The sequence below is a fragment of the Schistocerca piceifrons genome, chromosome 3 (genome assembly GCF_021461385.2).
Source record: "Schistocerca piceifrons isolate TAMUIC-IGC-003096 chromosome 3, iqSchPice1.1, whole genome shotgun sequence".
Classification (NCBI taxonomy): Eukaryota; Metazoa; Arthropoda; class Insecta; order Orthoptera; family Acrididae; genus Schistocerca; species Schistocerca piceifrons.
This window is the reverse complement of record NC_060140.1, coordinates 691,877,207-691,894,826: the sequence shown is the minus strand read 5'-3', so window position 1 is coordinate 691,894,826 and position 17,620 is coordinate 691,877,207. Positions and strand designations below refer to the sequence as shown.

Sequence of the window (17,620 nt, the reverse complement as noted above, 5' to 3'; positions counted from 1 at the left end):
CTTCCAGTGAGGTGGCGCAAGGGCGTCACATTGAACGGAGATTATGTTAAAAAATAGAGTTTTGTAGGCAAATGAGTGGGGACTAATAGGCGCATTGGAATCCTGAATGAAACTAACCTGCTTTCAGAAAAAAAAGTGTTGCGTCAACTGTTCGATACAGTTCCGGACTGTCGCGTGATAAACAAAGTAAGAGCCTATGGAATATCAGACCAGCTGTGTGGCTGGATTGAAGAGTTTTTAGCTCTCAAGGGCGTCGCATTGAACGGAGATTATGTTAAAAAATAGAGTTTTGTACGCAAATGAGTGGGGACTAATAGGTGCATTGGAATCCTGAATGAAACTAACCTACTTTCAGAAAAAAAAACATTGCGTCAATTGTTCGATACAGTTCCGGACTGTCGCGTGATAAACAAAGTAAGAGCCTATGGAATATCAGACCAGCTGTGTGGCTGGATTGAAGAGTTTTTAGCAAACAGAAGACAGCATGTTGTTCTCAATGGAGAGACGTCTACAAAGTAACCTCTGGCGTGCCACAGGGGAATGTTATGGGACCACTGGTTTTCACAATATATATAAATGACCTAGTAGATAATGTCGAGAGTTCCATGCGGCTTTTCGCGGGTGATGCTGTAGTATACAGAGAAGTTGCAGCATTAGAAAATTGCAGCGAAATGTAGGAAGATCTACAGCGGTTAGGCACTTGGTGCAGGGAGTGGCAACTGACCCTTAACATAGACAAATGTAATGTATTGCTAATACATAGAAAGAAGGATCCTTTACTGTATGATTATACGATAGCGGAACAAACACTGGTAGCAGTTACTTTTGTAAAATATCTGGGAGTATGCGTGCGGAACGATTTGAAGTGGAGTGATCATATAAAATTAATTGTTGGTAAGGAGGGTACCAGGTTGAGATTCATTGGGAGAGTCCTTAGAAAATGTAGTCCATCAACAAAGGAGGTGGCTTACAAAACACTCGCTCGACCTATACTTGAATATTGCTCATCAGTGTGGGATCCGTACCAGGTCGGGTTGACAGAGGAAATAGAGAAGATCCAAAGAGGAGCGGCGCGTTTCGTCACAGGTTTATTTGGTAAGCGTGATAGCGTTAGGGAGATGTTTAGCAAACTCAAGTGGCAGACTCTGCAAGAGAGGCGTTCTGCAGGGTGCGTTTCTGGATGAAGTATCGAATATATTGCTTCCCCCTACTTACACCTCCAGAGGAGATCACGAATACAAAATTAGACTTTCCGGCAGTCGTTCTTCCCGCGAACCATACGCGACTGGAACAGGAAAGGGAGGTAATGACAGTGGCACGTAAAGTGCCCTCCGCCACACACCGTTGGGTGGCTTGCGGAGTATAAATGTAGATGTAGAATTATTGAATTCCCCTTCTATCGTTAGTTATTTACAGTACGAATACAGTCGCACCCTGAAATACATGTGCTGGATGCGTACCTGTCTGGTGGCGACGTAGTTGAAGAGCGTGATGGAGATGTAGGTGGCGACGAACATGATGCCACCCAGACTGGCGACGCGGACCGAGTACTGCCGAATGCCGTCGAGGAACGCCACGCTCGCGTCCTCCCTGGTCTGGCCGCTGGCAATGACCTCGTTGGGGTCGAACATGGCGCGCAGTACGACGTCGTTGACGGTGTCCTCCGGGGCGCAGCGGCCCTGCAGGTAGTCGTCGAGCGCGCGCGCTACCACCTCGCTCATCTGCGCCGCGTACTCCACCATGACGCCCGTCAGGGTGCCAAAGAAGAGCGTGTTGAGCGGCTGGCACGCGGCCGACACCACCGTCGACAGCACGGCGACCAGCAGCAGTAGCCGCTCAAATGTAGTCGAGAAGCGGAACTGTGCACAGAGGTGAGGCGCGTCAGTGAAAAACAGGCAGGTTTGAGAGACTTTCGCTCAGCTGCGGAGTTGGTGCTGTTACGAAACTCCCTGGCAGATTGAAACTGTGTGCCGGACAGAGACTCGAACCCAGAAGCTTGTCTTCCGCAGACAATGCTCTTACCGAGGGGTCTCCAAAAGACACTCATGTCCAGAAAAAAACAGAACGACTAGAGATAGGGCGTTCATATTCACAGGACATGTACATTGGTATGTTCTGCAGAAACGATTAACATTTCTCTTACTTCGGTTCATCATGTGTCCTGTTGCCTAGTAGACATGGACCCTGATAATTTGTTCCATTCGTGATGGCATCGACGCGTATATGACTCGAATGTCACCAAGTATGACTACCCATGCTGCATTCACCTGGTTCCAAAATCCATCTGTTGTAGTTGGCACTGAGTAACAGCACTGTACTCATCACACACATTTTCGATTGATGACAAGTCTCTTGATCTGGCCGCGGCAAAAGGCTGACATTCTGTGATACCAAGAAGGCACGTGTTCTAGTAGCAACATGTGGTCGTGCATTGTATTGCGGAAAAATGGCGTCTGGTGCACTGTACAGAAAGGGTATTGCTACAGGTAGCAGGATGTCATTCACGTACGTGACAGGGATCACAGTGCCCTGGACACACACCAACTTTGATTTGTCGTTGCATCCCCACACTATAAGGCCTTGAGTTGGCATTATGCAGTCACTGTGATGCTGCTCCCCTGCTGCCATATTTTTCAAGCAAACAGAACCTGGAATCGTCAGAAAACACTATCAGATGCCAGTCCTGTCCCCAGTGACGTCGCTGCATGCACCATTGCCGTCTAGCATTTTTCTGTACATTCGTTAAAGGTAGACAGAGAAATGGACGACTCACACAGAACACACGCCGTAATAAATGGTTACGGACTGTCATACCTGATACGGTAAGATGTGTTACGTTATTCCAATGTTGCACCAGAGCAGAGGACGGCGCATATCTGTCCTGCAATAACATTCGGATGAGGTGTCGAGGGGGGGGGGGGTCTCGTCCTTCCGTCAACCATTCTGCACATACCCATTGCACTGCCGAAACACTTCGCCCTACACGAGCAACAATTTCCCGGATGGTTGCATCACATTCTCTCATTCCAATAATGTGCCCTGTTTCAAACTCACTGATTTGACGGTACGCCTCGCACGTACGTCTGCGAGGCATCCTGCACTTCTGCTCAAGTAACACTGATCCATTACCATCGGTTATTAGCGGCAGTGAGAGCGGCGGGCACATTCTACCGATGGGGTGTGTTGCGCCGCGATGTCGATGTTGACCTTGAATCCGCGGGCTGACATATTTCAAATGCTAATCATTCCTGCAGAGCATACAAACGTGAATATGAACCTCCTATCTCTAGTCGTTCAAAGTGTTCTGCTTTTTCTGAACAACAGTGGGCGATCAAGTCTGGGAAAGGTTTAATCCGCCCCGAGATTGAGAGGAAGTTGTTTAAAGTGGTCCGCGATTATTCCCGCTCGACTAGCTCCTAGACGAGACCGTTTTGTAGCTATACATTCACTTGTTCATAAAGAACACTGTTAACGGAGATGCCACCAGAAGCGTCCAGCCTGCAGCCTACTGTGCCTTCCAAACTCTGTTTGCTGTGTGGTTTTTTCAAGTTTTAGTTCTTACATATACGTGTGCAGTATTTGCAATTCAACTGAACGAGATCTGACACTGAACCTACCTTGCAAGTAATACAGGCGAAACGCGTAAGGGCATAAAATTTTGTTTTTTTGGTTGTGATGAGACAGATCTATACACCAAGGCGACAAAAGTCATTGGATACCTCCCAGTATCGTGTCAGACCTTCTTTTGCCCGGCGTACAAAAATTATCATGTTAATATTATACGCAAAACTGGTATTTAAAAGTAATCTTCCCAGCTTTTGTTATTTTTCTACCACTTCTGCATTTATTCTAGCTCTTTAACAATTTTAATATCCTTGTAATTTTCATACTAGTATTTTGTTATACACATATACAGATGGCGGTAATATCGCGTACACAAGGTATGAAAGGGCAGTGCATTCGAGGAGCTCTCATTTGTACTCAGGTGATCCATGTGAGCTGGCCGCGGTGACCGAGCGGTTCTACGCGCTTCAGTCTGGAACCGCGCGACTGCTACGGTCGCGGGTTCGAATCCTGCCTCGGGCATGTATGTGTGTGATGTCCTTAGGTTAGTTAGGTTATGTAGTTCTAAGTTCTAGGGAACTGATGATTCATAAGTTAAGTCCCATAGTGCTCAGAGCCATTTGATCCATGCGAAAAGTTTCCGACGTGATTACGGCAGCAAGGCGGGAACTAACAGACTTTGAACGCGGTCTGGTATTTGGAGATAGACTCAAGGGTCATTCCATTTCAGAAATCATTAGGGAATTCAATATTCTGAGATCCACAGCGTCAACACTGTGCCGAGAATACCAAATTTCAGGCTTTACTTCTCACACGGCCAACACACTGCCTGACGGCCTTCACATAACAACCGAGAACAGCAGCATTTTCGTAGAGTTGTCAGTGCTAACAGACAAGTGACACTGCGTGAAATAACTGCAGAAATCAATGTGGGACCCACGACGAACGTATCCGTTGGGACAGTCCGGCGAAATATGGCGTTAATGGGCTATGGCAGCTGGAGAACGATGTGAGTGCCTTTGCTAACAGAACGACATTGCCTGCAGTGCCTTTCCTGGTGTCGTGAGTATATGGGCTGGACTCTATACTATTTGAAATTGTGCCTTGCTCAGTTAGTCCCGAATTCAGCTGGTAGGAGCTGATGTTAGGGTTCGAAAGTGGCGCAGACACGAACCCATGGACCGAAGTTGTCAACAAGGCATTGCGCAAGCAGGTGGTGACTCGATAATGGTGTGGGAAGTGTGACATGGAATTGACTGGGTCCTCTGGTCAAAATGAACCGATCACTGACTGGCAATGGTTACGTTCGGCAACTTCGAAACCATTTCCAGCCATTCATCCACGTCATGTTCCCAAACAATTATGTCGTGCCACTGGGCCACGATTGTTCGCGATTGGTTTGAAGAATGTTCTGGACAGTTCTAGAGAACTATTTGGCCACCTAGATAGCCTGACATGAATCCCATAGAACATTTATTGAATTTAATAGAGTGGTCAGTTTGTGCACAACTCCTCGCACTGGCAACACTTTCGAAATTGTGGACGGCTACAGAGGCAGTATGGCTAATATATCTCCAGAGACTTCCTGTGAGTTGATGACTCCATGCCACGTCAAGTTGTTGAACTACGCCGGGCAAAAGAAGGTCTGACACGATACTGGGAGGTATCCAATGACTTTTGTCGCCTCAGTGTATAGTCTAGGAATCTCGGAGGTTAACTGGTTCCGTTATTTTACTATTCATAGTAATTTTCGCTTCAGTTTGATCACCTCAAATGAAACATATTACGTCCACTTTCTTAGGGGTCTTCCATGCCACATCGGCCACTAGGAGGACCGATACGGTATTTTTTGTCACCTTGTTGTATAGTCTAAGAATCTCAGTGGTTAACTGATTCCGTTATTTTCCTACTTGTGGTACCGATAGCTACGATGCCATAGCGTAGGTACAAGGTAAGGTTGGCACTACGAAACCGACACCGACGACAGCGCCCTCTAGCCGGTGTTGTGCAGCCCTAAGAGCGCCGCTCCAGATTCTACCCATTTGATTCTGAGTAGGCGACCAAGAAACATTCTTTCTGTTGGGGTGAGCCATTACAGGCTTGCCTTTGTAACTTGTCGTAGCTGTTAGCTTTGATACTTGAACGGCTTCGCACCTACATGCTCATCTGTACGCAAAGTAATATTATCGATTGTATATATTCATACACAGTAAAAGACCTTTAACCTATACGCAGAACCGAAGTACTTCACCTTTTCCTGCTCCTACTCGCGTCCTTCACTCTCGGCCTATTTTGCAGATGCAGTTCACAGGAGCAGATCAAATGGTTCAAATGCCTCTGAGCACTATGGGACTTAACTTCTGAGGTCATCAGTCATCTAGAACTTAGAACTACTTAAACCTAAGTAACCTAAGGACATCACATGCATTCATGCCCGAGGCAGGATTCGAACCTGCGACCGTATCGGTCGCGCGGTTCCAGACTGTAGCGCCTAGAACCGCTCGGCCACCTCGGCCGGCCGGAGCAGATCCCCAAGCCGCCTATCCAGGTGGGATACAAAACTACTCATTATAATTTTTCCTTCATTTTGACAATTTCCAATGAAACATATTACTTTCGTTCTCTTATCAGATAATTTAGAATGTAGCAGATATTATGATATAACGCAACAGTGAATTGCACAAATTAATATCTTTTACCTCGTCTGACTCCACATTTTCTCTTCTCGTAAGAGAAGCTGACTATTCACAAAGGTTCAAGATGTGGCTTGCCTTGCTTGGAGAAACTTAATCTTCATATTAATACATACATATGTTAAAATTTGATTGCACTCTGGCATACTTACCAGTTTAAAGAAACCCACTGGTGGAGGTGGTTCTGGGCCCTTTTTTTTGGGCTTATCTGTGAATTGTCTGAAAAAGAGAGCAAGTCACTTCGTGATTTTTTTACTATTTTACATTGCGGCATAAAAAAATTGCAGTAAAATAAAGAAATATTCATAAGATCACGAAATTTATACCACACAAAAATAATTTGTATAAAGGTGTTAACAAATGATGGAATTTTCGAACTAAAACAGAGTCGGCTTCATGTGGTATAAAGTACAAATTGCATCAGAGAATCAAATTACAGGTACCAACGTTTTCTCAAGTACAATAGACCTTTAAAAGCCGCGTAGTGGGGACAGGGATTTCAAGCAGCATAAGATGGAGTGTTGTTTGGCGATGATTGGTTCGGGGGAAGTGCTGAAAAAAGAGTCTCATTTTGCTGTAAAACATGGCTTCATTCGTTGGGAAACATAGCTATGTTTATATATTGTACATTTTGTCTTACATTATAAAGGGTCTTCCCATTCATTACTAAGTTAACTACACTAGAATATGCGGCAGTAACATGACCTTTCATTTGGAAAGCGTCTTTCTTATAATTCCTTCTCTGCGTGGTATATCGTATCTGTATTCTTACATCACGTGCCAAATACGTTTTAAAATATTTCTGTAATACTACATTTCAAATTTTTCCAGTGTCTTGTTAGGTTTCGCCACTCGCCAGATTTCCCTTTGTACAGTATTATGTTTCAGGCCTACCACTTCAGCAGTAGCTTAAGTTTCATGTCACTAGTGAAGCTTGAGTGAAAAAAAGTTTCCTTCGCCTGCAGAAATTTGTATCTCTTATTTTTCTTACTTCGAATTTCTTGCACAAACTTGTTTCCCTCATGGGAAAGGTATTAAAACTCTTCTTCCTCCATTTTTCCTCAATTTTGAAGATTAACAACTAGCTGTCAAAATTTATGTTACTTTCCATCATTTATATTGAATACTTCTTAATCCTTTATCCATTCATTTAAAGAGTTCCGCTTAATATCGCGCATTCACGGGCAGATCGGTTATGACTTAGGTGAACTTGATTTGTACATCTTTAGTTTTTTTCTGGCAGAATGAGTATTTCATGAAATTTCTGGATCACTTCCGGTTGATGTTGAGTTCTTCAGATAACGTAAGTCCATATCCCTAGAGATACTTTCTCGCCTCGACATTTCTGCTGAAATTCAGGAAAACATCTTCAGTAGAATTTTACGACTGATGATTTGACTACCGAGCTTCAACTCCACGAATGCGCAAATCGACAATGTCACAAATCAGTGGAGTGTCTCAAATGCAGTACATTTGGATCGATGGTCCTGATCTCAACGGGGGGAGGGGGGGTAGTCGTGCAACCAATCTGTGAGCTGTGAGGGTTGGAACTTTAGTAGTGACAATTACGTACTTTCAGCTGATATAGCTGAGATACATGTTTCGTAGTTTAACTGCCCTTCAAAGTAGTCCCCATCTTCTTATATAACCCGCTAGCTACGACGTGGAGGTTGTAGAGTACTTTCACCAGCTCCAGTTGTGTTGATCGAACGGAGTGGTCTGTAAGCTCGCGAATCTCTGTACTAATTCTGAAACGTGCTACGAAGCGCTTCCTTTATCCTCAGAATCAAGTCGAAGCCGCAAAGATTTAATGACGGGGAGTATCGTAAACACTACAGCACTTCCCAGAATCATCGATGGAACAAATTAGTCATAGCTTGCACCGTAGGCTTGCGAGCATTTACCCGAAAAGTGATGGGTGGATTCTGCAGAAAATGTTGCCGCTTCTTTCTCAGAGTTGATCGCGGGTTCCTGGAATGAACGGTAATATAGCGGAATCACGGTATGCCGTTGGGTAACGGTATACGTTAGAATAACACCAGCTCGGTTCTATACGAGAATCACCATATTTTTCACATTAATGGCGTCTCATTTGGTTACTTGTAAATAATACTGTACGAGATATCCTTCACATTTGTAGCGTGATAGCCTCGTATCGCAGCCGTTCCCGTTATTCCGTCAATTCTTGCCGAACCTATTGTGATACCATTTTTCTCTTGCCCAGGCGTTCCTTTAGAGTATACAGTTCAGCCATACGTTCTACCTCAGTCTCTCAGGCCAGCTTACAAATCACTTGGAGTCGTTGACCATTCAGTAATGCTGTAATATTAATGACTGACACTAGTGACGGGATGGCCGATGTTACATTTTGGCGTTACTCGTTGGTAGCTTTAGCTCACTGTGCCATGTTGCACAAGACAACGGAGATTCCTTGCAAGCCTCTTTTAAGACCTTACTGGAATACTCAATTTTTATCCAACTACCTTGCCCTTGTTTCGAAAACAATGTGACAGCACTACGTTAGTTAGTGCGCTACACGAGGCTTTATTCTTCTTACAACTGCACATGCGCGTGATGTGGAAAGAAGAGTCCATTTGCGAAGTTGATGTTATAAATAATGTGTGGGATATGTGACATTTAATTCAATGGCATTGCATCTTCAGGACTGTTTTGCCACTATAAAATTCCTACCTTCGTACATACCGATGCGTACCAGTAGTCTTCCCCCTCTTCCTTCCATTCTCTTTTCCTAAATTGATGGCATTTGCTGAGAGTAGTTGGCAGAAGAAGGATCTCCATCTTCACCGTAGCACAAGACTCACCATTACCACCTATAATTTTCGTAGTAATACTACAAAAAAATCATCTTCCATTATCTTTCATCTTATTATTTTATTCGTTTCAATTGTGAAAAACTATGTACGTATTTTTTTATATCACCAGTCGTAAGAGTGGTTGTATGGCTGCTGCCAGCATGCCTCCAACCTCTAAAGGGGGTAGCTGAGGCTCGAAACAACAGTAAAGAAAAAACTTGTAACCTGTTCTCGAAATTCACCGGAAGTTGACGTCCTGGTCTTAGCAGAGGTATTGAGGGAAAAACTCATGAAATAAAGAGCTATGTTACCTGTTATCCATGACTGTTATTTTTCTGCTAAAATTTGCTTCGCTTACACATTTCCTAGACAGTGTGAGCGTGAACTGTAACTATGTCTTAAACCCTTTTTGGAATGGCTATCGTGACCTTACATTTTTACAATTCATTCTTACTTTTAGATTTCGATTACTCTCCTGCCTGTGGTGCACTTTGTCTTTATTCTTCTGATAATTTCAGAACGCCCCGTTCCAAATCACAATGTGTAGGGCTCCTCCTAGCACAAGGCTAGCACTAAAATCTAAGTAAACAATGTCCGTCCCTGTAGTGGCTTCATTGTCCGTTTGCCTCAACATTTGTATCAATGTAGTCTCTCCAAGAGATGGCCGTTTGATGTCCTGCAGTGTTATGAACTGCTGTTCCTAGAGAGAACCAACGCCAATAATTACTAACAAGACGATCACAAGCACAATAAGCTGTTTGGCAATAAGTCGTCGCGATACTCTGTATTGAGTATCGGTCGTGACGGTCCAAAATATTACAGGTGTTGCAGTTCCGAAGCACGTGGCAGTAAACAGAGGTCTGCCTGTGATCTGGCAGATCAGCATGTTGATCCTGCGCGTCTCTGATGTTAGGACTGTGTACATTCGCGATGACTATCCAGCTCCACATCTGACGTTGTCTTGACGACGTTCTTACTGGTATCGCTCGCCATCTCCACATCTGTTTCTGTAGCGTTGGATACAAAATACTACACCTAGTAGCACTAACTTTGCTGCATGGTTCAGTGTGCACCGGGAACAAACAAAGTGAATAATTCAGTGTAAGCTATACTCTGTAATAATTTTACCTCAACTAAGACCAAAAACTGCGTTATTTTTGCTGTTTACTATTGCTTATTACTCTCATGAAACATCAGTTTATGATGCCGCCGCTAACCACTAGTACGTATTTATCAGAGCTGTCACAAACTTTATCTTAAAGGACATAAATATAAAATGTATACTCAACCATGAAATTGGGGACTAAAGCAAAGAGTATAAAAAACGAATCCAACAAATTTAACAGTGTCTTACACATCCAAAGGATCCTGTTTCTTTCCAATTGTTTCATCTTCGTCCAGTCTTTTGACCCTCATCACGTGCACGTCGTCCTCACTATTAATGCCATTTTCTGCGGAGTTCTTCATGTTTCTGCGAACCCTGTTAGAAAGATAAACAAAATAAAAATTTTAACTTCCAGTGAAGATTTTCTCAGCAGTAATGGTTTTACAAGAATTGCCATACGTATGTTCGTTGATATGAAGACTGAACTGTGGCCTGATACTCGATCAAGTATCGAGATAAGATCTATACAGTTTACTCCCAAAGATTTGTAGATAACATGAAATTTACATATTACGTAACTTCTGTCGAACCTCTTGTCAGCTTCAAGGATCCTTATCTATCGATAGGCCTTTTCGCTGTTCTTGGATTTTTGAGAGTGGGGATATCAGAGGGAGAGAGGGGATAAAGGTTAAAGATATCGAATTTTATGACTACTATGTAAAGGGGAGGCATTTACCAATAAAATCAGTCATGTTGGATTAAAAGATTAAACTGCTGATCCAGTCCGATGTACTATTGACGATCAAGAGAAATCAGTGGTGATAGGTTATCAGCGTACCACTTGTTTTCGTATATCTATGTAAGTAGGCTGTTTAGGTTTTTATGTTGGTAACGCCATGTAGCGCTCTATATGAAAATCACTGACTGTGCTGTGTGCAGTCTGTGGGTGGTTTGCATTGTTGGAATTTGCTGTTGTAGTATTGGGCAGTTGTATGTGAGCAGCGCGTAGCGTCGTGCAGTTCGAGATGAGCCGCCAGCTTTGGTGGATGTGGGGAGAAAGATGGCGGAGTTTTGAGAGCGGATTATCTGGACGTGTGTCCATCAGAGACAGTAAATTTGTAAGCCTGGATGTCATGAACTGATAAATATATTATGACTTTTGAACACTATTAAGGTAAATACATTGTTTGTTCTCTATCAAAATCTTTCATTTGCTAACTATGCCTATCAGTAGTTAGTGTCTTCAGTAATTAGAATCTTTTATTTAGCTGGCAGTAGTGGCGCTCGCTGTATTGCAGTAGTTCGAGTAACTAAGATTTTTGTGAGGTAAGTGATTGATGAAAGGTATAGATTATTGTTAGTCATGGCCATTCTTTTGTAGGGATTTTTGAAAGTCAGATTGCGTTGCACTAAAAATATTTTGTGTCAGTAAAGTGTTGATCAGAATAGGCAAAGAGCGAAATGTCTGAGTACGTTCAGTTCTTCTCAGCTGTTTGAAAATCAAATAATGTAAGAGGTTTATCAGCACAGTAATTCATTAATTTTTCTAAGGGGAGGTTATACTATAAATGCCGCAAAGTTTTTGGTCAAAATGCTGGGTGACTTGGCTGGCCTGGCGAAATGGACACAATTCCTGTGTTCACATGAACTTCTGGACTGTGGTCTTTCTTTCGCATGTCTCAGCTCTTTGCTGTTCGAAGTGTCGCCGAGCCGTATGGTGACGCCACGCTTTGCACCATACATAAGAAGGTTTTAGGCACCGTTGAAACATATCTCAAACCTGCATCACAATAGGAAGCAATTACGGCCTTTCAAAAAAAGTGATCCTTCAGTTCTGTTGAGCAGTGTCTATTAAGAGGATACGTTCCTAAAGGGATAAAATACAAAGGACGATACGTTAACTGCAAGTTGTACATAAACCACGCTGCAGTTATGTGAGTCCAAGAATGTGAAAAGGAGGCAGCAGTTCAGAACTCTAATCGATCCCCGTATTATTCAGTCAGTATGGAAATGCAAATGAAGTCCCATGTTTCTTGACAGAACGTTGGGGAACGATGCGGGAGACCCGCACTGCCGTACTAGGCAAGGTCCTAATGGAGGTGGTTTACCGTTGCCTTCCTCCGAGCGGAATAGGGATGAATGATGATGATGAAGACGACGCAACAACACCCAGTCATCTCGGGGCAGGTGAAAATCCCTGACCCCGCCGGGAATCGAACCCGGGACCCCGTGCTCGGGAAGCGAGAACGCTACCGCGAGACGACGAGTTGCAGACTTAGTCAGTAAACAGCAATAAATTGAATCAGAGACCAAGAAAACGAGTTAATGTTCATTGAAGAAGTATCATAAACTTCAAGTTTTGTCAGCGGCACTGTAATTCTGCCAGAGACGTTACGATATTCTTCCTGGAAGTATTTTTCTGGTTGCGTACGCTTATATTTTATAATTTAAACGTGGTATACGAACAAATTGGCTTCAGTGGGTATAGCACAATGGATTATTTGGTTTATTAACGCCATATAGATTTCAAGAATGGAAATTCCTAGTTAGAACGTACTGTACGTTAAAGGCAATTGAGAATACAGTAGAAAATGTACATCATTGTTCCAGCTTTCATTAGACAGTATCAGAACAGTGAGAAATTTAGAACTGATGCTGATGTTTGGTTTGGGTGTCGCTCAACCGCGAGGTCATCAACCATCAATTTTTACACAGTCCAATTTTCTTTTTCGCAGTCCAATCTAGCCACTGGCACGAATGATGATGATGATGATGATGAAATGATGAGGACAACATAAACACCCAGTCCCCGGGCAGAGAAGATCGTGAACCCGACCGGGAATCGAACCCGGGACCGCGTGATCCGGAGGCAGCAACGCTAACCACTAGACCACGAGCTGTGGACAAATTTAGAACTGAAACAGGAATTAAGTAAGTGGAATATCGATAACGGCCAGATATTTGTCCCGAGAATTTCGATAAGTTTTAACTTTAAATTCTTTTGTGAAATTTCTCCTATCCTATTGCAATTCCTGAGGAAAAGGGGTCTTAACAGAAGGACAGATAGTCGGATAACGAGTGACCAAAAAATTTTTTTCGTGCGATATAATTACAAATTAACAACTTAAGGACTTTTCCTTCATTTCTACAGAACCCTCGCTCCCTGCCATGTTTCATGACTCTAGGTCAACTTGAAGTATCCTACAAGTTTTGATGAGTGAATTTGCGAGTATCAAAATATGTGACATAAAAGGCTGTATCTTTTGATTTCACTGACTTCGTGCTTAAATTTCTTACATTGCCAAGTGGCCATAGATATTAGTGTGTGACGTAAATCTGAAGTTGGTACGTCCCACTCGTTCCTGAGAAAAAGGAGATCTTAACAGGCAGACAGACACACATACAGCTAACAAATGATAAAAAACATATTTTTTCGTGCGATATAATTATAAATTAGCAATTTCTGGATTTTGTTCCCTTATTTATACTTTGGAACCTTACTTCTTGCCAAATTTCGCGATTTGTGTTGGAAATTATTAGTGGAGAAAGGAAAGAAAGAAATAGGTTAGGGTACAGAACAGAGTGCAAAACATAAACCTGACTATAATGAAAAAAAATGGCGGGCAATAGAGGCAGATGAGACCAAGAAGGTTGTTTATTGGTTTAGAAGAGATAAATAGACGGAGAATATGAATAGTGGAAGGTGAACAGATAACAGTAGAGAACATGCAAGAGTAATGTGGATATTATAGCTGAAGACCACAATGCATGGAAAAAAGAGTCCTTCAACCAAAGGTAGATGTCAAGTGGATGTCAATGATGGCATTCGTCAGCAGATATCGCTCATATGTTTATACATGCCGCACTTCGATCGGAACCAACGCATAAAGTTTGATGAACAGTATATCTAGAAGACTTTTTCATGTATTTAATACACTCCTGGAAATTGAAATAAGAACACCGTGAATTCATTGTCCCAGGAAGGGGAAACTTTGTTGACACATTCCTGGGGTCAGATACATCACATGATCACACTGACAGAACCACAGGCACATAGACACAGGCAACAGAGCATGCACAATGTCGGCACTAGTACAGTGTATATCCACCTTTCGCAGCAATGCAGGCTGCTATTCTCCCATGGAGACGATCGTACAGATGCTGGATGTAGTCCTGTGGAACGGCTTGCCATGCCATTTCCACCTGGCGCCTCAGTTGGACCAGTGTTCGTGCTGGACGTGCAGACCGTGTGAGACAACGCTTCATCCAGTCCCAAACATGCTCAATGGGGGACAGATCCGGAGATCTTGCTGGCCAGGGTAGTTGACTTACACCTTCTAGAGCACGTTGGGTGGCACGGGATACATGCGGACGTGCATTGTCCTGTTGGAACAGCAAGTTCCCTTGCCGGTATAGGAATGGTAGAACGATGGGTTCGATGACGGTTTGGATGTACCGTGCACTATTCAGTGTCCCCTCGACGATCACCAGTGGTGTACGGCCAGTGTAGGAGATCGCTCCCCACACCATGATGCCGGGTGTTGGCCCTGTGTGCCTCGGTCGTATGCAGTCCTGATTGTGGCGCTCACCTGCACGGCGCCAAACACGCATACGACCATCATTGGCACCAAGGCAGAAGCGACTCTCATCGCTGAAGACGACACGTCTCCATTCGTCCCTCCATTCACGCCTGTCGCGGCACCACTGGAGGCGGGCTGCACGATGTTGGGGCGTGAGCGGAAGACGGCCTAACGGTGTGCGGGACCGTAGCCCAGCTTCATAGAGACGGTTGCGAATGGTCCTCGCCGATACCCCAGGAGCAACAGTGTCCCTAATTTGCTGGGAAGTGGCGGTGCGGTCCCCTACGGCACTGCGTAGGATCCTACGGTCTTGGCGTGCATCCGTGCGTCGCTGCGGTCCGGTCCCAGGTCGACGGGCACGTGCACTTACCGCCGACCACTGGCCCACTGGCGACAACATCGATGTACTGTGGAGACCTCACGCCCCACGTGTTGAGCAATTCGGCGGTACGTCCACCCGGCCTCCCACATGCCCACTATACGCCCTCGCTCAAAGTCCGTCAACTGCACATACGGTTCACGTCCACGCTGTCGCGGCATGCTACCAGTGTTTGCGATGGAGCTCCGTATGCCACGGCAAACTGGCTGACACTGACGGCGGCGGTGCACAAATGCTGCGCAGCTAGCGCCATTCGACGGCCAACACCGCAGTTCCTGGTGTGTCCGCTGTGCCGTGCGTGTGATCATTGCTTGTACAGCCCTCTCGCAGTGTCCGGAGCAAGTATGGTGGGTCTGACACACCGGTGTCAATGTGTTCTTTTTTCCATTTCCAGGAGTGTAGAAACCATATCGGTAAAAATTTCTGCGGCCATTATAGTGAAAGACGAATCACAACTGCCGTGACTGTATCTTCGACAGATGGACTTCAAAAAACTTCGACTTCAGCTTCACATTAATATCAGGCTGCATTTGATCATGTACCGTACTCTTTATTTTTTGGAGAACTGAGAACTCACATAACCACTTCAAGCTGTACACTTTGGAGTTTAACTGTAGTATTGCAGCGTTTTGGAGGCTGTGCAGCACTGTCTTGGGCAGACTTAATGAAAATCACGTAGTAGCAAATATAGGATTGGATGGTACATTTGAAGAAGTAGAGAATGTATTAAAAACATCGTTTCACACAACTTTTAGCAGCTAGAAGCAGCACCAAGACCCTTCACTGAAATTAATAGATTTATAAAAATTCTAAAAAACAAAAGCTAATGTGGGGCTAACGGAATTTCAGACAAAATTCTGAATAGTTGTTTCAGCTTAATAAGTAATGTTCTTAGCGATAGATGTAACGCATCACTGGAACAGGTAATTTTCCAGGAAAGTTAAAATGCGCACTGTTAAACTAGTTAATAAGAAAGGTGATAAGACATCATCCAATTCTCATACTGACATCTTTTTCCAAAATCTTCTATAAAGTAATGTGGAAACAATTTATCTAACTTATTACAGTTTGGGTTCCAAAATTCCTCGACTGAGAATGCTATTTATACATTCACTCACCAATTGGTACAAGGCTTAAATAATGATATGTCTCCTGTTGGTACTTTTGTGATCTTTCCAAGGCTTTTGAGTGTGTAAATCATGTTACTTTCCAAGAAAAGTTCAAGTTTCTTGGAATTGATGGGTTTATGCACAACTAGTTTGAATCATAATTAACAAACAGAGTGCAAAAGGTTGTGCTACATAGTTGTGGCTACGTCGGGAAAGGTAGAACATTTTTAATGACTGGGGAATAAATCACAAAGGGAGTCCCACAGCGTTCGATATGGTTCAACTTCTTTTCCTTAAATATGTGAATGAGCTCCCACTTCACATTCAACAAGCAAAATTGGTACTTTTTGCAGGCGATACTAGTGTTACAATAAATCATATTAGAGAGAAAACTATACAAGAGGGAAATGATATTTTGCAAAGAATTATTAAGTGGTTCTCTTAAAATGGACTCACCCTATATTTTCAAAATGGCACCCTACATTCAGTTCTATACAATAAATAAATCATACCAACGGCTGATGTAGTACACGAGCAAGGATCAGTAAATAGGGTAGAAGGCTCCAAATTTTTGAGAGTACATATTGATGAAAACTTGAAAAGGATGAGGCATATTACTGAGCTTGTCAAACAGTCAAATTCAACTACTTTTATTCTTCGTGTAACTGCTAACTTAGGAAACCAACTTATCAACCTCTTGACATAATTTGCACATTTCTACTCAATGTTATCGTACGGAATAATTTTCAGGGGTAACTCATCACTTAAAAAGAAAATATTGTTTGCACAAAAGCGAGCAGTAAGAATTACACTCCTGGAAATGGAATAAAGAACACATTGACACCGGTGTGTCAGACCCACCATACTTGCTCCGGACACTGCGAGAGGGCTGTACAAGCAATGATCACACGCACGGCACAGAGGACACACCAGGAACCGCGGTGTTGGCCGTCGAATGGCGCTAGCTGCGCAGCATTTGTGCACCGCCGCCGTCAGTGTCAGCCAGTTTGCCGTGGCATACGGAGCTCCATCGAAGTCTTTAACACTGGTAGCATGCCGCGACAGCGTGGACGTGAACCGTATGTGCAGTTGACGGACTTTGAGCGAGGGCGTATTGTGGGCATGCGGGAGGCCGGGTGGACGTACCGCCGAATTGCTCAACACGTGGGGCGTGAGGTCTCCACAGTACATCGATGTTGTCGCCAGTGGTCGGCGGAAGGTGCACGTGCCCGTCGACCTGGGACCGGACCGCAGCGACGCACGGATGCACGCCAAGACCGTAGGATTCTACGCAGTGCCGTAGGGGACCGCACCGCCACTTCCAAGCAAATTAGGGACTCTGTTGCTCCTGGGGTATCGGCGAGGACCATTCGCAAC

The 17,620-nt window shown here is 44.0% G+C and overlaps 1 protein-coding gene across 1 annotated transcript in view; it reads right to left on the bottom strand.

Annotated features, from left to right (window-relative positions):
* The window catches only part of LOC124788968 (ATP-dependent translocase ABCB1-like), a 144,920-nt gene extending 134,383 nt beyond the window's left edge, over positions 1–10,537 (bottom strand). The window contains exons 1-4 of the mRNA XM_047256258.1: positions 10,425–10,537; positions 6,410–6,476; positions 1,713–1,859; positions 1,461–1,613 (exon numbers count right to left, since the gene is read on the bottom strand). Of these exons, the coding sequence (XP_047112214.1) occupies positions 1,461–1,613; positions 1,713–1,859; positions 6,410–6,476; positions 10,425–10,537 (480 nt within the window). The remainder of the gene's footprint in view (positions 1–1,460; positions 1,614–1,712; positions 1,860–6,409; positions 6,477–10,424) is intronic.
* Positions 10,538–17,620: the final 7,083 nt, after the last annotated feature.